The sequence below is a fragment of the Corvus hawaiiensis genome, chromosome 30 (assembly GCF_020740725.1).
Source record: "Corvus hawaiiensis isolate bCorHaw1 chromosome 30, bCorHaw1.pri.cur, whole genome shotgun sequence".
NCBI classification, from domain to species: Eukaryota; Metazoa; Chordata; class Aves; order Passeriformes; family Corvidae; genus Corvus; species Corvus hawaiiensis.
In genome coordinates, this window is record NC_063242.1 from 13370385 (window position 1) to 13397585 (window position 27201).

The 27201-nt window shown below is 37.2% G+C and overlaps 1 protein-coding gene and 1 long non-coding RNA gene across 4 annotated transcripts in view; one reads left to right on the plus strand and one right to left on the minus strand.

Annotated features, from left to right (window-relative positions):
• The window catches only part of GNAL (G protein subunit alpha L), a 185252-nt gene that overhangs the window by 89112 nt on the left and 68939 nt on the right, over positions 1 to 27201 (minus strand). Inside the window, exons 1-4 of one of the 2 annotated variants that reach the window (XM_048289206.1) lie at positions 26693 to 27178; positions 26294 to 26366; positions 25398 to 25452; positions 25091 to 25210 (exon numbers count right to left, since the gene is read on the minus strand). In XM_048289206.1, coding sequence (XP_048145163.1) covers positions 25091 to 25210; positions 25398 to 25452; positions 26294 to 26366; positions 26693 to 26831 — 387 coding nt within the window. In that variant the 5' untranslated portion in view covers positions 26832 to 27178. Of the gene's footprint in view, positions 1 to 25090; positions 25211 to 25397; positions 25453 to 26293; positions 26367 to 26692; positions 27179 to 27201 lie in introns of those variants that run through there. The other variant, XM_048289205.1, reaches the window with a different exon arrangement.
• Positions 752 to 7768, plus strand: LOC125318470. 2 transcript variants are annotated; one of them, XR_007200366.1, is made up of 3 exons: positions 752 to 957; positions 1038 to 1110; positions 6526 to 7768. It is a non-coding gene; the product is annotated as an uncharacterized LOC125318470 (long non-coding RNA). The 2 variants fall into 2 exon arrangements; XR_007200365.1 differs by having other exon boundaries at positions 752 to 1110.

Genomic DNA, 27201 nt, shown 5'->3' on the forward strand with positions numbered 1-27201 from the left:
AATTGGGACATTTCTAAAATAAAGAGATCCCTTTTTCTTCTTCAGAAGAAAATGTGCATCAATCACGTGAAGGAAAGATCTGTACATCTTACCAGACCTTCCCCACACCCAGTCTAATGCTCACTACCATAACTGAGCTGAAAAAAGGATAATCTAAAATACTCCTGAGTTCTGAATTTCTTACCATTTTGCTGAACCTTTAACTAATGATCTGTAGGGAACAAAGGCAATTGAGTAACCCACAAGACATGCTGATTCCCTTCACCACCAACCTACTCTGTTCAGAGGCCCACAGACTTTCAGACTGATAGCAGTAGGTGGGCTTTCTTAGATGTATTGCTAGATTTGCTTTCTTTTCTCCGAACTCCACTGACAATTTACCATAAGGGTAACGCAAAATCAACCCCATGGGAGAATAACGAAAAATAATCCCACCAAGGAACAGTATCTCTTTGAGAAAATCTCCAGATGACTAAAAACTAGCACTAATCCAAACCCTGATTCAAGTAAAAAGGGAAATTTCTGCTGCAAGCAAAAACCTGCTATTCCCATTGAAAGTATCTTGTTGTATTCTCCCACAGGTGGTAACAAAGCAGAAGGAAAGAGTTTCTGCCTATCAGGAGGATTCCCACGCAAACAGAACCCAGACACTTCCCACTTTCTTGCCACAGAGCTGGTCACCCTTGTCTAATCTCCTTATGTCATCTGGTGTCTCACTGGGAAAATGCTATCTAGGACAAAGAAGTCTGTAGGGATGCTGGCAAGAGTGGAAAGTGAATCTTGTGACCGAGTGCACTGGGGCTGAGCTGCTCAGGAAAATGATAATGAAGTGGAGGAGCTCTATTTTTAATGGGGGACAAAGGCAGAAAGGTAGCAGGAGGACCCGACCTCCCTTGGTGGGAGGGAGAGGAAGGGAGAGAGGAAGGAAGAAATGCACTTCTTTTCACAGATACACAGGTCAATAACTAAATACGTAACAATGAAGTTTAAATTTAAACACCAAGTTATTTTTTCAACAATGGTTCTGTATATGATAGGTCCAAACGATGACCTTTCTTTGCTGATGCTGGAAGAAATCCAAGATACTACAGGAAGAAGTTGGATCTTCAGGTAAGTAGATTAACTTTTATATAGTATGTAAGATTTTCCAGACAATGTGTGGATTGGTAAAAGGCTTCTGTTGAGATCCACATTTCTTAGGAGTGGAATAAAAATAGCCAGAGGCTGCAGCAACTAAACCAAGTCCTGGAAAGCCAGCATTAGACTTTCAAAGTAAAAATAAGCCAGACTGCTTGGAAAGCATTTCAGTGGGAGAATAATACAAACTCATAAAATTGAATCTCTCTTCTTGTACTGCAATCATAGGACTGCCCAAGCCTGCATGATATTATATATTTTACAATGTTTGCATCCCTACAACCTAATGCAGAGATTAATAAAGTATGGCAGGATATACTTACAAATGATTTACGTAGCTTTACAATTCAACCAACCCTGCTGACAGGGGAATAGGAGGGGGGAAATCACTTTATTATTCACTCACTGGACTGAAAAAAGTACTGTATGACATGGAATGTCCTTGAGAGGTTACTAGGGACATACACAAAAATTTTTAACTGCCTGCTTGCTTGTATTTTTTTCCTAAAGGACTTCTAAATTCACACATTAAAGTCTGTTTATATTAATACATTTTGTATCCATTACAGTAAGATCATATTAAGGAAGATGTATTTCAATGTCTTTTGATGTATTTATTTTCAACTCTGCTAAACTAAGACTAGTGCAATAGATTTTCATGTATGTGTAAATCCATCTCCGTGTTTCGTGAACTAATTCTGTACTGCAAAAAAATAATGCTACAAATCACTATTCACTCACTGTTGGTACAGTATAAGGGCTCAAACATATAAACCCCATACTTTTCCTTTTTCCGTCTCTAAGCGCAGTTGAAATTCCACTGTCCACCTTGATGAAGTAAATCACTCCAAATATTAATAGGATTTTGGTTGTTAGTTACAGTATTGAATAAACACTCTCAACTGTTATCGCCAGATTTTCTCACATTTTCAATCAATATTTTCACTTTTCTAGCTATGCTAAGTGTTTTCAGAACAAGGTTTGCCCATAAGAAATTTACGACTATGATATGAAAACTGAAATGATACCTACAACTTTTAATGAAGAACTATCATGTTTGAAGAAAGCATACCTTCAAACTACCTAGCTATGAACTGAATAATCTCATCTCAAAATTCATTAAGTGCTCAGTAATCTGAAAAGCACTACACTGCTCGTGTCTTATCTGCAGTAAGGAAAAGCAGAGCTCTGTTGTAATTCACTGAAACACAGCAATATCATATTACACTTGTATTTGTGAAATGGCTATTTACTTTCACTTACAAAACAGTGATCTTAAATCAGAAAATTTAAAAAAAAGTTATTAATGTAGTATTTCAGACATCAAAGCAAGTTTTTAAAAACTCTTCAATGTACTTAAAATATCAAACCATCAGTACCATGCAGGACAGAAGTGTCAAAGCATTCTGTTGTCAGGAACCCTCTGTAAATTTCCCCTGCTTTGAACAGCATAGCATGAAAATGATGGCTATGCAACTCCGTATTCTGTACCACCCACAATCATTTTGGCCAGCCCAAGGCAATGATGAATTCCACTACATGAAACAGACCTATGACAGTGTACCTTTTCTTGGATGAAAATAGAGATTGGGTATGTTGCAAGTATTGGCTCCTGATACCACTGGCAGTTTTGTCACTGGAAGGCGTTGCCACAGCCTTCCAACTAAAAGAGATGGCTGAACTGTACCTCAGTGGAATCTTTTTTCAAAAAAACTTGAAGCATGTCTGTTTAGCCATTAAGCTCTTAATTTAGAACAGCTATTGAAAGTTACTTTTAACACATCATTAGATCTCATGTCTTCTGCATTTTGTAGTAACAACTTTTCACAATGGCTATCCTCTTTCCCTCATATTATGAACCACAAGAAAGAGCTACACTGAACATTTCTATCTAGCAGTGCACACTTCAACTGAACATTTTTTATGTGGATGTATACATCAAGAACTATGTTATTGTGGACTTAATGACATGACATTAATGGGGACACCAATTAAAATGTAGGAATTCATAAATTTGTAAAACTAGTTAAAAATCTGTCATTTTTCTATTTGAAAAGTTGTTATTTTCTGTAATGATTGTATTTTAAAGGTTGTTGAGAAGTGATGAGACCTTAAAAATGAGACAGCCACTACAAATCTCACTGGCACTGGTGATGATAGGTATCAACCTCAAATCCTATGCTGTTCTCCAGCAAATCATACTCTGTATGTTGATGATACTGATGCTGTAAGACAGGATCTTTTGATGAAGTACAGGACATAGAACATCTTCTTCCACAGCATGCTCAGGGAAATTAACTTCCTCATCTAAAATACACTTAAAAACTATTTTTGTAGTTAAAAAATATTCCTTCTCAAATTAGCCATGTACAATTTGAATGTGCATATACTTCTGAAAATCAGTCTTGAGCTTTGTGCCTAACTAGAAGGACAGAAATCGAGATGTGTTACACCTGACTGAAGCAGGCCGGCAGAAAAGTTCACACAAAAAACCCAAAAGGACTGAAATGAAAGCTTAGGCAGTCAATACAAACATTTTACAACTTGTTGAAAGAGCAAAAAAGATACATTAACAAAGATGACACAAGATCCACTTTTATACAGAACATTATTCAGAAGTGTCTGTACATCCAACAAAGACAGACTCATGCAGCGAAACACTGGGGCAATGTTGCACTCAACATTCCGCACCTGGGTCCATCACTTCACCCACCTGCTCATAAGAATTCATTTCTTTAAACTTATGAGCAGAAAACCTTCCATTCTCCTTGACAATGAAAAATACTATTCCGCACTCCATGGTTCTTAAAAAATATACTGTCTTGAAGGAGAAAGGTTATTGGCAGCTGTAAGCATAAAATGCGACCATAAACATAAAATGTATATGTCACATTTAAATTTCAGTTGTGGCTTAACTTACCAATCTGTTTCAGCCCTACTGCCAAGTTATGCTGTCTCCTCAGCTTTGTTTCCTAAGGAGTGGAGACTTACACTGTCAGATCACCTGTCTGACAAGCAATCATGGCTTTCACCTAACTCTGCAAATCCACTGGCCAGTTCTAAACCAATGCCACAAAAAAAGCAGAGAACTCAAAGAAGGCCTCCAAGTTTAATAGGACCGCCCTTGGCTGGAGGAAGGGGTTGGTTTGACACCTCCTCACTGAAGGGAAGTTTTTAGCATGATCCTAACAAGTTACCTGCTGTTTGTGCTGAATTAGCTGCTGATGGACACACATAGTCTGATCAGCCAGCCAGCACTTATTCACCAAAAATGCCCTGACATGCACTGCCTCTTGTCCACCTGGAAGGGGACTGGGACTGCTCCGAGGAGAATCAAGCAACAGACCTGAAGGAGAAACAGGCTTTTTATTGTCACTGGAGAAGTGACATCCAAAGACAACCAGAATTTATTAGCTCCACTACTTACAGAACAAATTACACTCTACAGCACTGAAAAAAACTCACTTAGAGCTCCTGGTAAAGATCAAAAGCAGATTATGCCAAGCACATACCCCATTCTGCTTTAGCTAGGAAGAAAGGCAGGAGAAGGAATGGAGGAAATGCAATTTAAGTTACTTGCTGGAATTGTATAGAGATCTGAGCTGGCTGCCAGAGTATGCCTATTTTTCACATTGGGGACTATCTACTGACTCATAGTACTGGCTAGTACTATGTACCAAGGGTGACAATATAAAACTATCTTAGCTCATTTGTATAATATCCACATATAGCTATACTGAGTCACTCTTTAATATTATATATTATAATGATACTATATAATATATACTACATAAAACTTGCAGAACCTTTCCTCCAGAAACTTGCAGAAACTTTTATGATCACCACCATCATTATTCCACAGAACAAATTTAAGCTACGAACCACAGCTTTTTTAGCAGCTTCAGCAACCTCAGAACACAATAACTCTTGGGCTGGCTATTTTACAGAAACTTCTGTAATCAAAGACACAAACAACATGGCCAAGATAAAGTCAAAATTAGATTTAAACTGGATTTCAAAACTCAAGCACCCACCAGAGATATAGCAGACTTATTGCTATACTGCAAAATGTTTGAAAACTGCTTTTCCAGCAGCAAACATTTATTAACTGGATGGAATGTTCCCATCCCACAAAAAAAAGTCTTTGTTTTAGAGAGTGTTTAAGAGTCCAAAACAAAACATTAGTTTTGTGCTTACTGTCTAAAGTCAATTAGTATGGATAATCAGAAATAGTAAGAAGTTAAAATTTAGTTGAGTCCTAATGAACATGGCTTGCTGCCACCACGTGCTACTGGTCACTATAACTTTCAAGATAAGTGGTGAGTGAAGACAAGAAGGGTCTAACGAGGTCAATGACAGAAGAAAAGATGCCATCTACAAATCAGAATAGCTAATCATTTTGAAGTCTAGAACTATGTTTACAGGGAAATTAAAGCTGGAAGTTATTCAGTTCCATATTACATGTAAGGGTATCAGTTTATAGTAAATTTTTTGATTGTTTTCTTTTTGACAGGGCGTAAAACAGCATTTCTAAAATTCATCTACTAGAAAGGTGCAATTTCTTGACTAGATAAAAACATGAATGTCTCTGTAAATGTGGGTGCTATTTTTTTTCTACTATAACAGCCTGCTGTTTCTTTGCTATCTAGCTGGTGTTTTTGTTGTTTTTTTTTAATACATTTTGATACTTTTAGACATGGGACATGCTTCCAGCTCCTAAATGACCTGCAGTGGAATTTACTGTACAAAGTTCTTTGGTATCCACAGGAACAGTTACCAACTGATGTGAACTTCCTTCCCTAAAGAGCTTGTTTTGAATAACAAACTACTCCAGGGGGAAATACATTATCTTGTCTAATCAAATGTTCAAGTGAGGCTTATTTCATTCCAGGGTTTTACTATGCATTGTGGAAATGTGTGTGACACTGACCTTTAATTAAATCTCAACCTTAAAGGAAGACAGTAAAAGCTTAGCAGCCCAGATTGTGCATATGATTTTAAAGCTACATTTAAATGGTTTAAAGAATTAATCAAAATCTCCTATTTCTTAGTGACTATGTTCTCTAAGATGTTTGCTTTTATGTAATCTGCATAAAAGGCTTTAGTAAATATCAGTAGTTATTTGTTCTTACTTTGCTCAATCAGGTTTAAAATACAGATGTTAGTGATATATGGTTTGTATTACCAACACGCTTCCTTTTACCCAAGTGTATTCATCCAGTGCTTTTTGATTAGCTGGAAGTGTTTCACACTGAGAAACATGTACTTTAGACAGAAAACAATTCAACAGGACAGTATCACAAACATGTAGGGCAAAAGTTCATTTTTCATGTCAGAGAGCTTGTGTCAGGTAAAAATATAACTTGGCCTCTCGTGATGTCTCTGCAGGTGGCACGAAGCAGAAACAGCCAAGCCATTCCTGAGAGGCCTTCTGCTGAGGAGACATCTTTGGGGGAGTCCACTGCCCAGATCCTACCAGGGAAGGAAAGGACAAGTCAAGGATAGGAAGGAAAGAAGAGAAAACCAAGGGAAATATTGGGCTGCCTTCTTCAGCATCCTCTTTCCTTCACCTCAACCATCCCCGAGCAGATGCCCCTAGACAGGAGAAGAGAGTATCTAGCAGGAGAGAGTTGGGAAAGCACAGCAGGAAAGCCTTTCTGATGCTGTGAAAACCACTAATAAAGAAAGAAATATTCTGATGAATTACTCAAGGATGCAGTATTGATTATGTGTATCCATAAAAAAAGGAAGAAACCTACATAATTCCTGTTGTTAAACAACAATTAATGCTGAAATTTTTTTCCACCTCTTTAAGACTACTGTCAGAAAAATAATATAATAACACTATAAATAAAATAAGCAGTATAATAAACAACATCTCAAAAACTGGTGCACTACTCAGGTGTACACATTTGCTGTAGTGGTCAAATACTATTTTTACAGTAAACACTTCATTAATGCCGACAAGGTATAAAGGTCTTGGAAAAGCAGAATAAATCCATTAAACCCCAAATATTATTGCTTTTTTTTTGCAACTGATGCAAACCAATTGTATTACATTCCTTGAACATTCCCTACTCGTAAAGTGAGGAGTCACAAGTTTCAGGTATTTTTAAAAATGGTACTGATGATTCAGTTCCAAGTTTTATTCTGTTTGGTTTTGATGTATTTTTGACACCCATTCATACAAATGGAGCAAACAAGCTAGTTATTTCTCTTCCTCACTGCTAATTTTCACTTGTAGTTGGCTACAGAGGATAATTCTAAGTTGGTTGGCTTTCAATCACATTTTCTATCTACCACATTGTAAACTTTCTTGGAAACTTCTTCTGATCTTAAAAAAATAACAACAAAACAAAACCTGTTTAAATTAAACCTTTAACTTTGAGTAAAATGTCATTATTCTTGTTTTGCACTTATTTTGAAGAATAAAGTAAAAAAATTGGCTTCTATTGATATAACATTGTACTAGTTTTGAACACGTATATTTATATTTTAGATAATTTGTTAGACACAGATGGAGAATGATTTTATTCTCGTCTAAAGCAGCTTGATTTTTTTTTAACAAACCTGGTGACAAACATGCTCATGCCAATATTTTACTTCACATAATAAAAAAGTGAACTTCCTTTCCAAGTGTGTCTTTGCATGCTCAGGAAACATCACTGGTACATTTTCCTTGTGATAAGAGAGGATTCAGATTTTGGAGAACTGAACATGGAAACTAAGGTAAAGGATGGCAGTAATGCAATTTAAAACAAATTACAAATACTGCTAGATGCAGAGAAGCCTTCAGCTTGCCTCCACGTAGTACTTGTTATAAAGTACTCAGCTTGCAAAATAATTAATATATTAAGTATTCAGCTAAGATGGCGTCTGTATTTTTGCAAAGATTGATATATTCTCTTTCCATTTTTTCTGGTTACATAAATCCAGGTTGAAATGCAAAGGAGGTTTTGCTTTTCCTCTTTTTTTCCTCCATGAGAAAAGCGATGAAATAATTTAGTGCTTGAGTTAACACAGGCACAGATACTGGAGGTTGTATTTAACATTTTTAGCAGGAGTTGAAAAGTTCAACTGAAAAACTTCACTGGACTTTATGAAGACAAAACATTAGATTGTATCATATTTCCTCTCCATTTATCTCCTAAACAACACAATTTAGCTTAGCTAAAATCTGAATTGACCCTCAGGCTTTTTAAGTGTATACATTGAGAAACCTCAGGAGCTTCACTGATCCTGTTGGGAGCCCTTTCCCTTCTGGATAGCCACAGGCTCCCTCATGTTATCACATAACACCTTTTATAAGGACAAGTTGGTAGAAATGAGTTGATTATTTTCTTGTGGTAGAAGCCTCTTGCAGCTCACAGAAAGAAAACCAGAACGAAAACCATCATGCTTTCTGGCAAGAAAGGCAGTGTGGTCTCTCACAGTTGCAATGGTGCAAGTGGAAAAATCAAATAAGGGTTAATAGGGGAATCTCACTGGCATATAAGGCAAAACTTTCACCTGATCAACAGCTATGATTCATTTGTTCTTTTAGTTAACCTATTTAAAAATGAATCAGCATAGTGCTGATATGGGATATATCGGCAAGTAATCTCTTCTAGAAATGACTTCTTAAATCTTAAATCAAGAAGGCTTTTGCAGGGTCACACTCAGTGGATGCCCAAAAAGAGATGGGCAAGGTCAGGACAAAGATACGTAACATGAGTCTTCTAAGACTTCTCAAGAACCTGAGCCAAACAGGCTTTCTACATACTCAGGAGCCCTCAGCTGATTTCTGTTTTGTGAACTCTGAACTCATCCCATCTCCTCCAAAGGCCATGTGAACTTCATAAAATAGCTTTGATTATACATACTGTCGCTGACATGGTGTGCACTGGAACAATGCTCCATTCTTACTTTACAACCACAGGAAGACTTATGCTGGCTGATTCCCAGCCATGGGAAAATAGAAACAGAATTTAAATGTATATATCTATAGGTACCCTCCCCTGCCACATCTTTTGTGGTCAAATGACCCCTCATGGGATTTCTGTATACCTATCTAGGGTATTTACAGTAAAAATAATAGAGCAGTAGAGTGGAAGTGCCTTGCAGTTCCACGACTGTTCCACACAACAAAGCCAAGAGAAAAATGGCATAAGGCTCAAACAGCCATGTAAATCTTTTGTACACTCAAGTTCATGAGAGTTGATTGCTTTTGTAAGGCATCAGACTAAGCCTTAAAGCTCCAGTCCACAAAGTTAAGTTCAGAAATAACTGCAGTGAATGTAGCTGTGTTTACTTATCCAAAAGGGCAAGGGTGAGCAAGACAGACCTGTTCTTATACCACCTAACCTCCGCAAGGAATGTCAGTCTTCACATCAGAAGAAGCAAAACCAACACACTGCACTGGGTTTCTTCTGACACACAGATTCTCAGTGGCTTTTGGTCTGACTCTAATCTCTGCCCATAGATACAGAGGTGGAGGAAGTAAGCGTGCTTGTTTAGATAGCCATCACCTTCCCATTACATCCTACTGCTTGTTCCCATCTCCGCTTTCTTCTTCTCCATTTTGTGTCACCCGCCCTCAGTTAAAACCACGGAAATGATCCGCACTAAAAATAACCTCTCCCTCCACCTCATTTGGTCAGGCCAAACAAACAGCTTTACCAGGACACAGCTGAGGGCACAGTGCAGGCATATAAATGGGAAAGTGGAGTGGACAGTGATGGGGGAGGGTTGGAGGAAGGAGGACAATGGCTTAGCCTGGCAGCATTGTTGGAACAAATGCACATGAAACTAAAAAGCAAGCACTCCTTAGCAGGCGCTCTCAGAGCAGCGACATGATTCAAAGACTGATGACTTGCTTAAAATATAAAATCTGAGGAGAAAAATAATTGATGTAGAGACATGAAAAGGGTATCACATGTGCATAAGCATCTCAAAAAAGTAAATGAATTCCAAAGTCACTTGGCCAGTGATATACCCTCCAGTTTTGAAACATCAGGTCCCAACAAGAACCCAACCTTTCCACACTGGAAAAACCTGCCCAGAGAGAGTAAGCATTGACACAACTGAGCCAGTCCTTACCTATAGCAAACAAAGAGTGCTCAGAGCAAACTGTGCTCTCTTGCTAGCAGCAAATGCCTGGAATTTCCCCCAAGTCAAGCTGACTGTTAGTCAGGATTTTCTCCCTACTACATCCTGACATTCCACAGAACAACCCTCCATAAAGTGCTTAAACATTTTATTTTAAATTTCCCTCTTGGTGTCTGGAAGCATGAAAAACAATATGTTTTTACAAAAAAACCCCATACCAAACCCACTTAATTATGCTATTTGCAAAGATGTTTTATTGTTTCTATTTTGGAAAGGGAAAAAGTAAAAGAAAATAAAACTTTGTTTTACTGCATACTTTTTATCTCTGTATTTCCCCCAGGATTCCAACTCATAAAGTTTAAGTATGTTCACATTTATCATGTAAGCATGGATCAGGAATGGTATTAGCATGACATGTGGCTGTACTTACAATAAGCTCACCACTCCTAACAATTACAGAACCAAAAAAAAGATACGCCTTTCAATGTGACAATCCTTTGAGTCAACAACATTGCAAGATGCATGTCAGCATTTTTTCCCTTTAAATTCACTCCATTAGGAAAGTAGGAACTACTCCTAGTAGGAATATGAAATGGAAGTTGTGTCTTTTTTTCTACAGATTTTGCTATCACAAGCAGGAGAACTAATGAAACCTGATATACTGTGATCTCTGTGTGTAGTTCTTTAAACTTCTCACTAGCAAAATCAACAGCTTTGCATTAACTCTGCTCTCAAACCCCTCTTCTGAAGACAAATGCAAAAGGCACATCTCCAAAAAGCCTGCAGACTACCAAGGATGGCACTTGCCACAGGACTCACAAGTTTACCTCCTTGTAAAGGCGATACTTGGGAGCTGTCATCAACACTTCAAAGCTACTCACCTGCCACCCTCCACCTGGAGAACCTCCTCACTGATGCCAGAGACTTGAAACAAACTTGTTTTATTCTCCAAATTCTATTTTCACTTCTACATGCTCCAGGGGCTACAGCTAACAGCCTCTGAACTGGATTTTTCACCGCACTGTTAGCCACCTGATGTCCTAGTTCTTGAATAGGTTAGAACCTCGTACAGAAGTAGGAAAAGTCTTATACTGAAATGCACATATGTATGCCAGTGCACACACAGATGAAAACAAAAACTCCTGCTTGCTGGTTTTAATTGAAAATATCTGAAGGCATGCTCTTTGCTCCTTGGAGCCTTTAGAGATTATAATCCTGACTACATTACTTCCCTCAGCCATTTTTCTTTCTCCTTTTAGGGAGGAAAACTTTAGGACCTGTCCAATTAGGAAATGTGCGTAACTCTCCACAAGAAGAAGTGAATCATGTGCATCTTGCCAGGAATTAGTTTTAAAACAATCAACATTTGGAAGCACAAGAAGAGTTTTGTGCATGCTATGTTATAGTCTGCTACACTGTCTGAAATAGCATCCTGGAAGAACATGCACTTTTAAGAAAAATTATCACTGTCTGTTTATACAACATGGCCATGACAAAATTAGTTAGATAAGTAATGAAGTCCTAGATTAATTCAAGACATGATTACAGAAGATCTAGTTTTGGAAAAGAAGTCCCAGGGGCTTTCAACCAACATGCCCACAGAAGCTCAGTCAACAGAAAGTGGCAAATGTGAAAGACCAACTGACATGACCTTGTGTCTTCCAAAGTTTCCCAGATTTTCAGAAGTTTTTAACTTCTTGAGCATAAGGTGATTCACATCACTGAAAATACAGACGTATGTGCCTGAAACTGGGCAGTCGTATCTCCATGTATTCGTGCGATTGTTCTCATTAAATTCACTGTTGCTGAATATCCCAAACACGTGGACTACCATACATCACGAAAGAGAGGAATTTTCTCCTCTCCTCAGCTTCATTTCCTCCCTCTGAAAAGACAGGCACAAGAATATATAATTACAGCTTTTTAAATACTAAAAATTGTATTTGGCTCCCTTTCCCCTTCAGCTTGGAGTGCTCTCTTTCCAAGAGTAAACATATCCAGTTTACTTTGTCTCCTCTTACTCTTGACACTCTCCTCTGGACTCCATTTGTGTACTTCTTTTTAAGTTCAGTTCCCAAAATTAGACACAATACCCCAGCTGAGGACTCACCATTGCCAAAGAGAATGGCATAATTACTTCATGCTTTTTTGTACAACAGCCTTGTTAATGCATCCCAGAATGAGTTAACTTATTGTTTGTGGTCCACTACTACAACAAAGAATTTTTCCTGCACTACAAGCAGTTTCTTTGCATCCTGTATCCTCTCTCATTCCCTTCCCTAGAGACTTTCTGTTTATTCCTGAGAGGCTACCAGAAGGGGATGACTGGTTGACTTGCTGGAGACAACCATGTTTGACAGACTTTAATGTACAGATTTAGTATTACCAAGATCCTATAGCAACTTGTTCTTAATTCTTTGTACTGCCAAAAAAACCTGAAAAGTGAAACAGAATTGAACTATTTTCTTTGAAATGTGCTAGTCACAACTGATAGAGAAAATATGATGAACGGAGGTACAGGTTTAAAAATGAAAAAAGTGAACGAAAGAAGTATTTTAGCAGTAAAAAGAGGCCTTCTCTAGTAGCCACTCCTCACTATTTTTGCTTCTTTAATCACAATCTACAATGCTTTTTCCCACAAACCACAAGTGCTGAATCATGTAAGACCTAAATTGACATAAAAATAACAAAATTCTGCTACTTGCAGCGTTTCCCCAAGGGAGATCAAAAAGTTTAGATCATTTTCTCTTAGTGACACACAGCATTAGGAACTGCGAATAAAAAAAAGGGGCATTTTGTATTTTTAAACATTTTATTTCTCTAATGAGAAGGGTTCCAAACAATGATGTTCTTTTCTGCTAAATCAGGCAAACTATAATGAACGATTAAGGAACTATGAGCAGATTTGAAAGCACAAATGTCCTTTGTGGTACTGTAAACATTGCCTCTCCAAAAGCAGGCTGAAGAGCAATTTATTTTCTATTTTAAGAACAAAAATAAAGTGTGTTCTCCGTCTGTACGGAAGAAAATATTAGTCATGGTAGATAATTTTAAAAATACGTCTTCATAAGTCATACATGGCAGTATAGCAAACGGGAAGACATGTCACTACATGAAAGAATAAAAAATTGAATGAAATGGATTTTTTGAACAGACTAGTCAACATGTACGACAGACCTGAAAATACCCGAGGTGAGGATAATTATCACTAATAGTACCCTTTGGGCTCTGCTAATGTTGGTACAGAGGCCTTCACACATATTCCTCTTACCTGCAACTGCGCTCAGGTTCTCATGGAATTATAAAATAATCTACTGTAATTATACAAAGTTATCAACTCAGTGTCACAAACTCCCCAAACCCTACCAACAGCCAAAGAACAACAAAAAACCCCACCCCACAATAAAGAAGACTAGATAATGAAAAAGAAAACACCTTGAACACTGTTGGTAGTTTGGGTTTCTCATTGCCAACAGGGTCTAGTAAAACTAGAAGGGCAACAAGAATGAGCAAAGATAGGGAACAAGCCCTGTGAGAGAACCAGTTAAGGAGACTCTTTAAAGGGAAAGACAAATATTTGAGGGTATATGATATGCAGTGAGAGGGGCAATGTAGGAAAGACAAAATATTTCTAATAGAGAAACTAGGGAAGACTAGTGGGCAGCAGGCTTGGAGGAAAAAGCCCAACAAACAAAAACGTTCAAATCAATCAAGTGGCACTTCCTCATACAACACATACTTAAACTGCAGAACTCACTGCCATAACTAAAAGCCCACACAGGCTGGGAGGGCAAAAAAAAAAAAAAAAAAAAAAGAATTCCTGGAAGAAAAATCTACCACAATTATTAAATACAGAAATACCACTGCCAGTCAAAAAAACCCTCAGCCGTAAATCTGTAGAGACTACGACAACCAATGTGGGAAACATTACTATGTGTGTGTCCCCTCCTTAAACTCTTTTTCCTGTTTCACTATCAGTCACGGTCAGAGATGAGATCTGGTGGTAAATGAACCTGTGATCTGAGCTGGTACAGCGTTCTTAAGGTTTTATTGAGCTGTGCAAATCAATTTAAGGTAAATTATCTAAGACACTGTGCAAAAAACCTTTCCTTCTGCACAGAAAGTTATGCTGCTGCAGCCTACTGTTCAGCAAGCCTTTTAAAGACATTATTATTAAAAAAACCCCACAATATGAAAATGAATCACAGTGATTGAAAAGACCTACTGTTCACAGCTTAATAGCATCCAGAGAACTGTCATTTACCTGAAAAAGATTTTGCTTATTTCAAGTTCTGTGCCAATCTCTAACCTACACAACTTAACCCACCCCCAAGAAAATCCATAAAAGAGCTCAACGACCTCCCAAATATAAAATTAACAGGGAAAAATGATTTGCTTGTTTTGTTTTTCAATTGAAAGTATTTGTGATTTTTATATTAATATCACTGCATAACCGGAAGCTCAGTTGCATGAATGCTGTGCTGGCAGTACTAGCTGTGCATTTAGGTCCATATATATCCAAATGTTTAAGCCCTTGCAAGATTAGACTCTCAGGAATATAGCTTCTTAGGATGACTTCAGTATTTCTGGAATATAATAGTTCTTGCCAGCCCTTCATTCATCAGCGAGAAGAATCAAAACCTGCTCTGTAGAACTGAAGGCCAAGGACGAAATTTAATCCCTTTTTTCTTCAAAATCCAGTGAAGATCCTCTGTGGTTTGAATGGCTGGCTCCCAGAAATGTCAACAGCCATCTTCCTCTACTGACATGATTTTTAGTCCCTAAAATTACTTTTAAATTATGATTTCTCACTTACACATTCCCTGACTAATTACTCTTTTGGTCCATGATAGACCCACACTCTCCTGTTGGTTAGCATGTTAAGTTTGCTGATGTTAAAGTCTTGGGAGAAATTCAGCAGATAACAACAGTGATTAGAAATGCTTATTCTAGGGGTGGGTAAAGAAAAGCTGTACTGTTTAACTAAAAGTATGCTATCCCTAAGTAAGTGAGTCTTCTCTTCCCAAAAGGAAGAGGCAGCACTGATATCCTGAGATGGAAAGAGATGCTAAAGTTAGGGGACGCCTGCCTGCCAGAAAGAATATTCTCATTCAAATTTTAAAAGCTACAAATCCTACCATGAAGCCTCACTCTACTGTGATAACTGCTGAAAATCTAGTAACTAATGACACTGTTTCAGTAGCAAGTGGTGACACCTGACCTCTTCCTCTAGTGACTGTGTATTTGTTGCATAGCTTTTTCATTCACATTTCTCCTCCACCTTTGTTTCTTTTTTGTCTGGAGTTGGTAAATCCTTAAGGCACACAGCCTGCACCAAAGGCACTCTGGAGCTGGCTGACAACCAGGTCCTGTGGCTGCTTGTGGTCAGCTGTAGGTTTGCAGGCAAAGGGCAGTTCATTGTCTGCACAGAGGGCAGCGAGGACACACTTTCCCCTATTTTAGTTAACTATTCTTTGCCTTTTCTTGTTTTCCTACCTGACAGTTCTTAAATTTGGTATTATTTAGTTCCTATGAAAGAAAGTCTGTGGGTGTATGTTAAGAAAAGAATGATCTGCACAGCTCTGTCACTTAACATCCTATGGAAGTGAGGGTGGACGTGATCAAAAAGCATTCACCAAATTAACAGAGATAAGAGGGCTTGCATATCTTTAGCCTATTTTATCTTGCTAAACAACTTCAGTTCAAAACAGTGGGATAATTATTTGCATTAAAATATGTTTAAGTCCTACTGACAGCACCCAGAAAACTCAAATGTAATGAATTGACAGAAGTGTCAGAAAATGTTTACTTTTAGAAGATTTAAAAGGCAAAGTTCATCTCAAACGTTGACATAACAGAAAAAATTCCAATATTCTTCTTGCCTAAGGATAAATATCCTTTCAAAACATCCAGCACAGGTTTTTAAAACAAATACTAGTAGATTAATTACAAGAGTACACTTTAAACCAACCAAAATTAATCTACTGATTTAAAGCAAGAAACCCTAATCTGCATGCTTCATGTGATAGCTGGCATGCTTACAACCACAGGTAGCTCTGTTCCAAGAAATTATTACAAGTTTCCAAAGTGAAAGGCAATATGAACTTGAAACTGTGTTGTACAAATTACATTCTCCTCCTGACTCCTTTTAAAAGAAGGCCCTGCAACTTGAATTGAATCTCTTTTAACTACAGAAAAACAAATTATGTCACATGGGTGACGGAACAAAACCATAAACGTTTTATGGAAACTTTTAGCAGTTAACTGCAAATGTGCATTGTTCTTGCCTTTTATCTGCTTCATAGGAGTCCTATTTATATTTATTATAAAGAGCTTCTTAAATCCTCAGGGGGAAAAAGTTGTTCATAATACTTTTTGGTTTTCAGCCTATTTACCTCAGTGTATGCAAGGTATACATAGTCTTCTGTTCACACTGTTTAGCTTGTTCTCTGTTCCTCAGCTCAGGTTGCTACCTTCTGCAAACAAAATATCCTGTCTGTGTATGCAGTCTTTGTTGACATTAAGAGGTAATCTGCTGTTGACAATAAGTACAAGCCATGGATGAAGCTACGGAGGTGATGAAAAAACAAGCAAAGGTCTAAGCTGGCAATGCTCAACACTGTTGCAGAAAGAGAAGCTGTGATCTCATCAGGTGCTGAAGAAAAGGGAATGCAGTTCTTCGCTGCTGCGCACATGAACACTCACTTCTTTGGAACTCTAAACAATGACACCAACATTATTTGAGTAGGTGATAGTCTCTGTTCCATAGGACTCCACTGGCTTCAGTGACAAGATGCGTACATGTGATGATTTATCCATTATCCGTACGCTTTTATCACGGTCACTGAAGTAAAAAACAAAGATTCTTCCTAACTAGCAGATATACTACTTTTCCAGAGCACTCAAAAATGGCAGAAGCAGCAAATCAACCTGTGATCTTCAGCTTAAGAGATTAAAAGAATTAATTGATAATAAAGACAATTCTGAAACATACTCTGCTATGTGTACCTTTTCTTTGGTTGTGATAGAAAATCTGTTTTAAATGTAGTTTATAAACAATGGCAATTCATTAAAAGTTTCAATACCCTTCTTCTGAAAACTGCCACTTGTGAAAGTCTGAAATGTCATCATCCTTGGCCTAAACAGACAGTGTGTCTTCATTAAGAGTGTGGTTACTTTTTGCACTTATTTACGTTTACTTCCATTACAATTCAGTTTGATTTACACATAAGGGGAAAAAACAAGGGAATTTCTTGCAATCATTTGATGCTCATGTCAAATCTTAATATATAAACTACTTGGTAATTAAATCTTTTACAGAGATTTCAGTGCAACTCAATGGTAGTGGTAAAAATTGCAAGAATTTATTTGGTTTCTTGCCTGAAGAAAGACTGGGAATCAGTATCAGTTTGTAATTCTGGCCAGGCTACTACACCTCAGTCAAGCACCACCCTAGGGATCAGTGCTACTCCACTGGCTGTCTTTCCAAACCGTACCTCCTTACAGGACTGCTGCCACCTCTGCATCACAGGATCGCTCTCAGAAGATACCCTGGCAGCAGCCACAGTTGTGAAGGAATTCAAAACAGCAGACCCCAAAACAGCCACACTTTAAATACACCTGTGTCCTTCACAGACCTGTGCCCACGACAAAGACAATGATAGTCCAGGCTTTAACCTACTGATTCTGCCTTTCTAAAATTCAAAATTAGGGTGCACACTGAAAAATACCTGAAGAACAAAAATATTCTAATGCTCAGAAATGATCCTCTCATACATTTTTGGTTCTCTGAGGAGAATCAGTCACTCCTACTTAAAATGATAATTCAAGTTATTAGTCTTCCTGTTGCCATCAAATCTAATACCCAAATTTAGACGTAAAAATATTTTCATCCTAGTAAAATGCAATATAAGTATATGAATTTCTTATCTCAAATTGTATCCAAAAAAGGCAGAATGTGACATTTGTTATTAATAATTTGCAGTAGTTGACTCGATGCTGGACTGACTGTTAAAAAACCTCTAATTAATTTGTATTAATAGGTACAAAACTTGGAAGTAATACCAGAAAATGTCAACAGGTTTGGAGATGATGGAAACAACTTAAGTTTTACTTAGCAGCAATAATAATAATAAATTATAATATCTTTCTAGTTTCACAATGAAAGTCTCTGTGTTGCGTGATGATAATAAAAAAGGCAGGCTGGATAAAGTGTGAATACCACCTCACTATCTGGGAAATCGGACTCACAATATAAGATAGCAAACATTTAATTTGGTGTTACTGTGATGATGTAATATTAAATGTAACATTGAACTTGATTCGCAGGCAGCATTGTTCACAAGACTTTCTCAAATAACTGCCTTTTCAGAATGAAATTATTTTACACTGTAAGCTGTGAAAAAAATACACTCTAGAAAATGCAAACTACTTGTGAAAAAGGTGAACCTTTTCCAGATATTTCGAAGTTGAATCTGTTCTTAAAAATATTGAGATAGGAAAGGTTAGAAACAAATCCAAAATTTAATATCTGCTTCTTTTAATTTTTTTTCTGAATACAACTTCTATTTATTAACTTCGGATCATTTGTGACCAAGTACAGGATTTCCTATAGTTCCCAATCCCAGTATTTCTACTGTTAATTGTTGGGGGCCTAAGAAGATCCCTGAGCTCCTTCCATGGGATACAAATTTAATTCTTTATTTATCATTGGTATCAGCTGTTGTAGGTCAGTGAGTTTGGAACAAGGGGAAGAAGAAATATATTACACTTTTATTACAGAATAATGTTCTACTATAGCAAAAACCTTACTTTATTTCATGCTTGAACATCAGGAGCTTTTTGTCTAAAGCAAGCACCATCCCAAACACAAACTGTGTATTTTAAGCACGAAATCCTGATCTTCACAGAAGAGCTGTACTTTATACACAAACCACTCCAATTTTAAGCGCCAGTTGTTTTCAGTAAAGTCAGAGCATTTATTAAGGAATTAAAATAAAGGAATTAAAGAAAATCATTGTATGAATTTGTAATTTTACAGTTCCAGTATATATTATAAATTTGAGAGGCTTAGATGTTTTGGCAAACCACTCCAATTTTAAGCGCCAGTTGTTTTCAGTAAAGTCAGAGCATTTATTAAGGAATTAAAATAAAGGAATTAAAGAAAATCATTGTATGAATTTGTAATTTTACAGTTCCAGTATATATTATAAATTTGAGAGGCTTAGATGTTTTGGGGTTTGTTGTTTTTTTTTTTTCCCTTTTTTCTCCCCAAATTGTCCTATATGTGTTTGTAGTGTGATCCCAGTTTCAGTCTTGTGTTTTTGAAATTACACAGTTAAAATAATGACTGATTATTTCTGAAAGCACTACAGGATTGACTGATCCATCGAAAGCAAACTTACCACTTACAGAGAATAAGAACAAAATAGCAAGTAACACTGAAGTATTTTTTTGATCTCATGTATGAAATGCTTGTAACTTTAACATTCGCTAATCAGAACATTCAGGACTCAGTTTGCTGATTTAATGAAAAGCAGATACACTTCGGCCACATCTGCATGCAGACAGGTATTTCATACGGAAGGAAAGGTATTGCTGGGCTTTAGCAGAATCTGCTCTTCACATGAAAAGAGCTCAGATTCAGTATCTGCTGTTAACTGATAGTGTACAGCATGAAAACAACTGCTACTGCAACAAAGACATTTCATGATTGCTTCTTCTCCCTAATATCCACTACTTTCCAGCATCAGTTCTGACAATTTTAACCTTTGTACGAAGACTAAGGAGCTGCCAACAGCTGTAACAGCATACATGTTTTCAGCTGTCCTTCCCTGACAGCCCTCTTCATTAGTTCTTCAGGTGTTATAAATTAAAAGGGCAGTAATAATGTTGTCAGACCTACACAACTTTACCATTGCCTGGCCTTTCAGATAGTTTCTGTGTTTGTTTAAATAGGAAAATACGCATTTATGTAAATATGAAAAACTACCAATGTGCATCTTATATCACAAAACACCACAAATGACTTAATTTTTAAAAGCCTAATTGATTTTAAAAAGTTAATATTGACCTTAGTAGTGTTAAGTATTGGTATCACAAGTAGATATAAAAACTTGTGTTCATTCTACCCAAAATGGTAAACAAAGCCCTAAAGTAAAAATTTAGATAGACAGAAAAATCAAGGGAAGCTATTTGAGTGGCAATATTCACTGCATTCTCTCCTTAATTTATGTTATTTTAATATAAAACACTGTATATTTTCACACTCCCCAAAATGATGGAAATATTGTGAGTTATCTGAAAATCAAAAAATGTAAGATGATGCTATTTTCTAACTCCTTTGGGCTACATCAAGTACATATTAAAGGGATACTTAAACCAATTGGGGTCAAAGAAAGGCACAGCATTAACTGTGCAACCCAAGTGAGTTTAACCATATAAGTGGTGCTTTTAATCCAGGATAAAGATTTTCTACGGGCCAACACCACACTTCACCTAAGCAAGCTTTTCAGTTGCTTCAAACATTGAGATGCACACTGTGAAAAGCAGCCACCTCCAGGCATCAACACAAGCTTGAATTTGAATACCAGGTATCAAAAAACCTTGAAATGCTTAACAAAAGTCTATGTAACTTCAAATTCCAAGCAAAAGTATTTACCTTTCTTTATTGTGTCTTTAGATTATGAATACAAAGTCCTGAAGGAAAATTAAAGTCATCAGATAGAATTGGAATATCTGAAAATGTAAAGCAAACCACAGACCTGACTAATCTAAAGTACTTTCCCTGTCAATGCCCACATTAATGTTTTACTCTTACGAGCTAAATTAAAGAGCTTGCCTGACTAATAAAATAGCTGTAAAAATTATATTTAAAACTTACTTACTAAAATCAGCACAAGGGACTGCATCCACACAATTCACTACTTACGAAGTTTCCAAAAAATACTTTGCTCCCTAAAACATTCTTTGCAAAGGAAGATGAACTTTTTGAAAACTCTCCTCACTCCCTAAAACCTGTGAAGTGTTTACATGTTCTCTGCTAAGCAGATGATTCACGTTCACTGGTAGCTGGTTTGTATGGCCAAACACTTAACTACACAGCCCAGGGGTAGGTGACCATTACCTGCTATAAACCCACATATAACTCATCAGATGAGCTTCATCCAAGACATATTTTATGCAAAGCAACTTAATTTGGCTACATTTTTGGCGAAGACAGAGGGTAAAGGGATTATGCACCAAGCAGCTTTGTAGTTCCCATAAAATTCAAAAACTTTAATAAAGACAACCGAACTGGAGTAAACACACACTTACATAATACACCACAGCTACCAGCATAATATGGCCTTAATAGGTTAACCCTGATTCACAAAGGACAAAAGAAATCCCCATCAATAAAGGATTAAAATGGCAGCAGGTCAATTCCTGTTAACTTTAGCAAATATCAATCAACACTTTGCCAAAAAGAATAAAAAAATCCTTTTTGATAGGGCATGCATGCTACAATTCCAGTGTTAAAGCACTTCTGCTGATTCCACCTTTGAGCAAAGATAATGCCTAATCTAGTCAGACAAAAATTTATGTTGATTCCTGTCACGACTTCAAGGAAGACAATACAGTGGACACTTGACTTATTTCTATTTATTAATTTTGTAAAAACTCTAGCTCTAATTCTTATGATTTATAGAATTAGACCGCATCAGTCAGCCACGAAATACTTTGTAAAAATTTTACAGTCTTTTATAAAAGTAATGAAAGACTACATAAAAATGATAAAAGAAATCCAGAAAGCTTTCATATTTTTTTTTCATATCAACTAAATGAATCGTCAAGGTAGCATAACCTAACCAGATTAAATTATGACTTTTTAAAGTAAGTAAAACTGTTGTGAGGGGCACTCCACAGACTCTTAACGTAATGTTAAAAGGCTGTAAAGAGAAAACCATTTGTTTTAAAATCTGTATCACTACTAAATAAAATGTTCTGCTTACATTTCATATAGAGGTATGTAATTTAAAAAAACAAAGACCCAAAACCTCTTAGAGTCTAAATTTGAAGTCCCCGTCTTTACTCAAGTTCTTGGAATTTCAGTCATAAATTGCAATTAAGAGTATGATTTCACCCACAGGAAATCAGTATTTTCATACCCACTTATTTTAAGGATAATTTTCACAATTAAATGTGTATTAGTTAATTTGTATGCAGCTTAAGAATATCTGTCCAAGCCCACCCAACATGTCACAAATATATTTAAATTAGTGCCTGAGGAATGTTGGTCATAATGTGCCATCAGTGAAGTTTCTGCATTTCATCAGCAATCTCTCTTTAAAGACTCATGATAAGGTGCAGTCATTTTCCCACATTTGGCATGCAATGTATCTGAAATCCATCTTCAACTAACACACATTGATTTTTATGACAAAGATTACATGGCTAGTGTCATCCAAAAAAATGACACATCTGTAATCCAAATTGCAACACTAAGGGTCTTTAACAGCTCATTACCATTCACACTGCTACAAACCCTAAAGCTGCCTCTTCCCTCATTCAAAGAGGGGTAACATTTGCCACTTTATAGAATGTGCCAAAATTTGCCCCAGAGTTGCCTAAGTCAGCATTTTTTCCTTTACAACTATTTTGAAGTAAGGATGATTAGGCCTAAAATCTTGAATGTCTGCTGCTAAATACTGTATTGGTTTGGGCTCAGAAGGCCTTATTCCATACATCAGCTATTAATTACAGAATCAGTAATGCTTAGCAGAGGATGCCTGACTGATTACTATCCAAGTATTTATTTTTATATCTGTCCTTATCCAAAAATACTAAATGGGTCAGAAGTTATTTCAGCTGGAAACCTAATTTTACTTTATCATTGACTTAAAATGGAGTAAAATCAAGCCCTGAAGCATGATAGCATATTTTTTTCAATCTGCCTTGCTCAAAAATCCTCCTGGAGATAAATAACATTCTAAATCAAGAAAAACTTAAAAGCCCCAAAAAATCTAGGCATACTTTACATTTTACAAATATTAAACCTGTGAATTGAGCTGAGAGGAAAACAGAAGGGAAAATGTGAACGTGACACAGAGATGTATTTATTTCTAAACCAGAACTACATTTCTCTTCTTCTTTTAGACTTGTAACAACTTTTAATTTGTTTTAAAATTAGGACTAGTCATTGACATTATTTCAAATAACATGATGGTATTTTCAGGAAACCTACTTAATTAAAAAAACACTTATTAATATTTTTATTTTAAACCAAAATGGACTTTGAATTGAGATTTCAAATGAATTATTAATTGTTTCAAAGTCCACTGGGTCCTATTCTTTTCCCCTCCAAGAAGGCTACATTTTCCTCTATATAAAATACCAAACCATGAATCAAATTTGACTAGATATAGTCAGCTTCTGGGAAAAAAAGAGAAAATTTGAAAGCAATAAAAATAAAAAATATCTCCAGCTCTATGGAAAATCCAGTTTAGCCTTCTTTTATCCCAGAAACTCAAAAGAACAGATGTACTATAGAGAAGTGCAAAGTATATGTATCACCATTTTTTTTTTACTCAAACACCTAAGGGTCAAAATTTAAGCCAAAAAAAAAAAAATTCCACATTAAACAAGCAACAAATGCCTCCAAACTGTAATACCTGCATAAGACAAATACTTCATGTCAAGCTCACATTCCATTTCTAAAAAGAGTTTCTCATCTTCACTAACTTACATCCACCAACTGAACAATTATGCAATATGTGGGTGTACCTTGCAGTCGGGTTTTTTTAACATCTGCATTCTATGTTAAATTCTAACTGTACAAGATGTCTGATAATTTTTCTTTATCTTGAACCTTCAAAGTGGTAGGTTTACCAGAGGCAAAACCACACATCAGAGAATATGAGTCATATAATAAAGAAACAACTCTTCCCCTTCTCCTCGCACCCTGAAGCTATAACAACCTAAAGACACTCTATTGTAAATGGCTTCTTTGGCAGTATTGATAGCATGTACAACTCATGCACAAGAATAATTTAGCCAACAAATGAAGATATTTTTAAGCCCCTACTGTATCCATAACAAATTGCTTTCAGTACCATTTTAAGGCAAATTAAAAACTGTGCTACTGCAAAAATAAAATCCAGAATGTCTCTGCGCTTGCTTTCATGTCATGCATAAAATATGAAACATTCTATGCATGTACCTATAAATAATAACATAAAAAGATAAAAATAATGTAAGATGCCAATGCAAGTTAATCTGAAAAGTATCTCTCATTTGTCTACAAAAGATTAGCCTCCACGCAGAAATCCCGCATTTATTCCATATCAAATTAAGGCAACATTTACATACAGGCAAACCACTGCTCATGCCAACCACAATACATGAGGAAGCAAAGCACCTTACTTGACCACTGCTTATGCAGGTTTCCACTCTGAAGTGCAGTAAGTGTGGGAAACAACACAGAGGCCACTCTAGTCTTTTACTTCCTTTTATATCCTTTTCTGCAGGTAGACAGTAACTCCTCAGACTAACATCCTGCATCTAATTCCATGGAGGAAATCAGCTTTCAACAAAGTCTTATTTGATGTGTCAGTATGTAAGATTGCATCAGAAAATTTGAAGAGAACTAAATGTAGAAACAGCATTTACAAACAGCAGCAAATAAAACCATAACAACAAAACCTTGCACCACTAAAACAGGTGCAACCACCACAAGCTTGTAAGAAAGTTAACCAGAGGCAATGGTGGCATAAGATCTTTCCATGACCATCTTCCAAAAAGTAAAAATCCACAATGTTTCAGTAAATTAAAGTGAAGCAACATGTTCCCCCTTGAAGCAAAATAAATCAGTGGTTTCTATTCTTACCTGTGTATAGTCAAAGTCAGAAAGAGGAGCTATACTCTTGATGTAGTCCATTCGAAATTGGTTTTCTGGGTTGGCCAATGGAACTGGGGGTATTAAAGTGCTCATAGCTGAAACTATAGTCTAGAATTGGATAAAAAAAAAAAAAACAAACACATTAATCTGGATAAATCTAGGATATAGGATCAATAGAAGATAATCCAATCTGATCAGCAAAATGGGATTTCTCTCATCACAATCTTAGAGAGCACAATCCTTATAATTTCCAGTACAACCAAGCATTTAAGAACAGTATAAAGTGTGTTCTTACCACAATCGCATCTTTAACATTTTTCCGAATATCCAGTATTTTCTGTTTCTTTTCTCTGCATTAAAACAGAAATATTAACACTTTGATTTTTTTCTTCCAAAGCACTTCAGTCACTTGCATTTAATTGTTTTCACTGATCGCTTGTTTATCTGCTCTTCAATCATTAAAACATACTAACAGAAAAAAAAATGTCAAGACAAATACATTTTCCTCTTATCAATTTTCTTGCATAGTATGAAGAGCAATGCACATTCATCCCTAATATATTTTTTTAAATCAGACAATCATAGCCACATCTGCAAAGCCTCCCCTGATGGAACTGGAAGTCATTCTTTAATTTCTACAGCATGTTGTAAACATGCTCTAAATTAACAACACGTAGTTGAAGGCCAACAAATATCTAAAATGAATGCTATGGATTAATAATGATTTCTGGCAAAGAGTTTTTCAGAGAGAAAATTATGTAGCCTCACAAACCAGGATGATTTCTAACAAATAGGCAAAATTAGTTTCAGTTTTACGCTAACCCCAGCACCAGAAAAACAGCACAGAGTGTCATCCTGATTATGACTTGACATGTATTTTTATATTACAGACAGATGCAATATTTGGTTATTTGCTTCTATGTAAAAAGTAGTCGCCATGTTGTTGCTACACAGGGGCCTGTCAAGCGCTGCAGTAGCAACAGTGTAAAATACAGTAAAGGGGCCAGAAGGAGAAAATGCAAACATACAATGGCAGCAATTTCCTTATTCTCACTCCCCTCCCTCCCCCAAAACACAGTGTCAAGCCACCAACACACAGAGGATGAGAGGAGAAATTTCCTAGCGTACTGTGTGTTAACCTGTTTCCAACATTTAAGGAAAAATAAGCCACAAAGTGTCAATAATTCTTACTCTGAATTAAATCCATTGACATGTAGGATTCGCATTTGTTTCACAATAGTGCTTTTTCCTGACTCACCAGCCCCTAAAAGAGAAAGAAGGAAAGGGAGAACATTGTGATACACGGTTCAGCCTGGGGGGGATCGGAGCGTTTTTTTTTTTTTGTTTTTGGACGCGACAGCATCTCCCACCTCGGCAGCATTTCTGTATGTGTGCATCCATGTGGCTCAGGCGCTGAGCTCGATCCGTGGACGCCCCGCTTATTGCTCAATACAGCAGCCTACATTTTCCATAGCTAAGGCGCACGCCGCATCTCCCCTCTCGGCTGCGCCCGCCGCCCCGCGGGCTGGGGCTGCTGCCCCCTCCTCGCCCTGCTCGCCCCGGCCCCCACCTCTGCCCCTTCCTCCTTACCCAGCAGCAGCAAGCGGTGTGTCGCTTTATAAGCCAGCCTCTCTTTCTGCAACTGCTTCTCTATTTTTTTGTTGGCTTCTCGCTGCGCTTTCTCATCGATACGCTGATCCTCCGTTTTGCTGTTGCCCAAACACCCCATAGCCGCTGCTCAGGGTGGATGTCAAATCGCTGCCTTCACAGATTTAGTGTTTACAAGGGGGAGGGAGAGGGGGGGAGGCAGAAGACAAGTCTTTATATCCGCCTGTGTCCCTGCGACGGTTTCTCTCCGCTTCTTCCCACCCGGCTCGCTCACATAAAATGGTCTCTGGCCGCTTTCCGATCGCAGCGGAGTTGGCTGCTTCGCTCCCCACCAGAGATGCGGAGAGCAGGCGGCAGAGGTAACCCTGCCCCGGCGGGGAGGGGGTGGGGGGGGAAAGCTGTGCAAAAATGCCTAACATGCAACGAGAGGGAGAAAAGGGCTCCTCCTGGAAACCAGCCGGGTGCCGCTCTCCGCTCTCCCTCCCCACCGC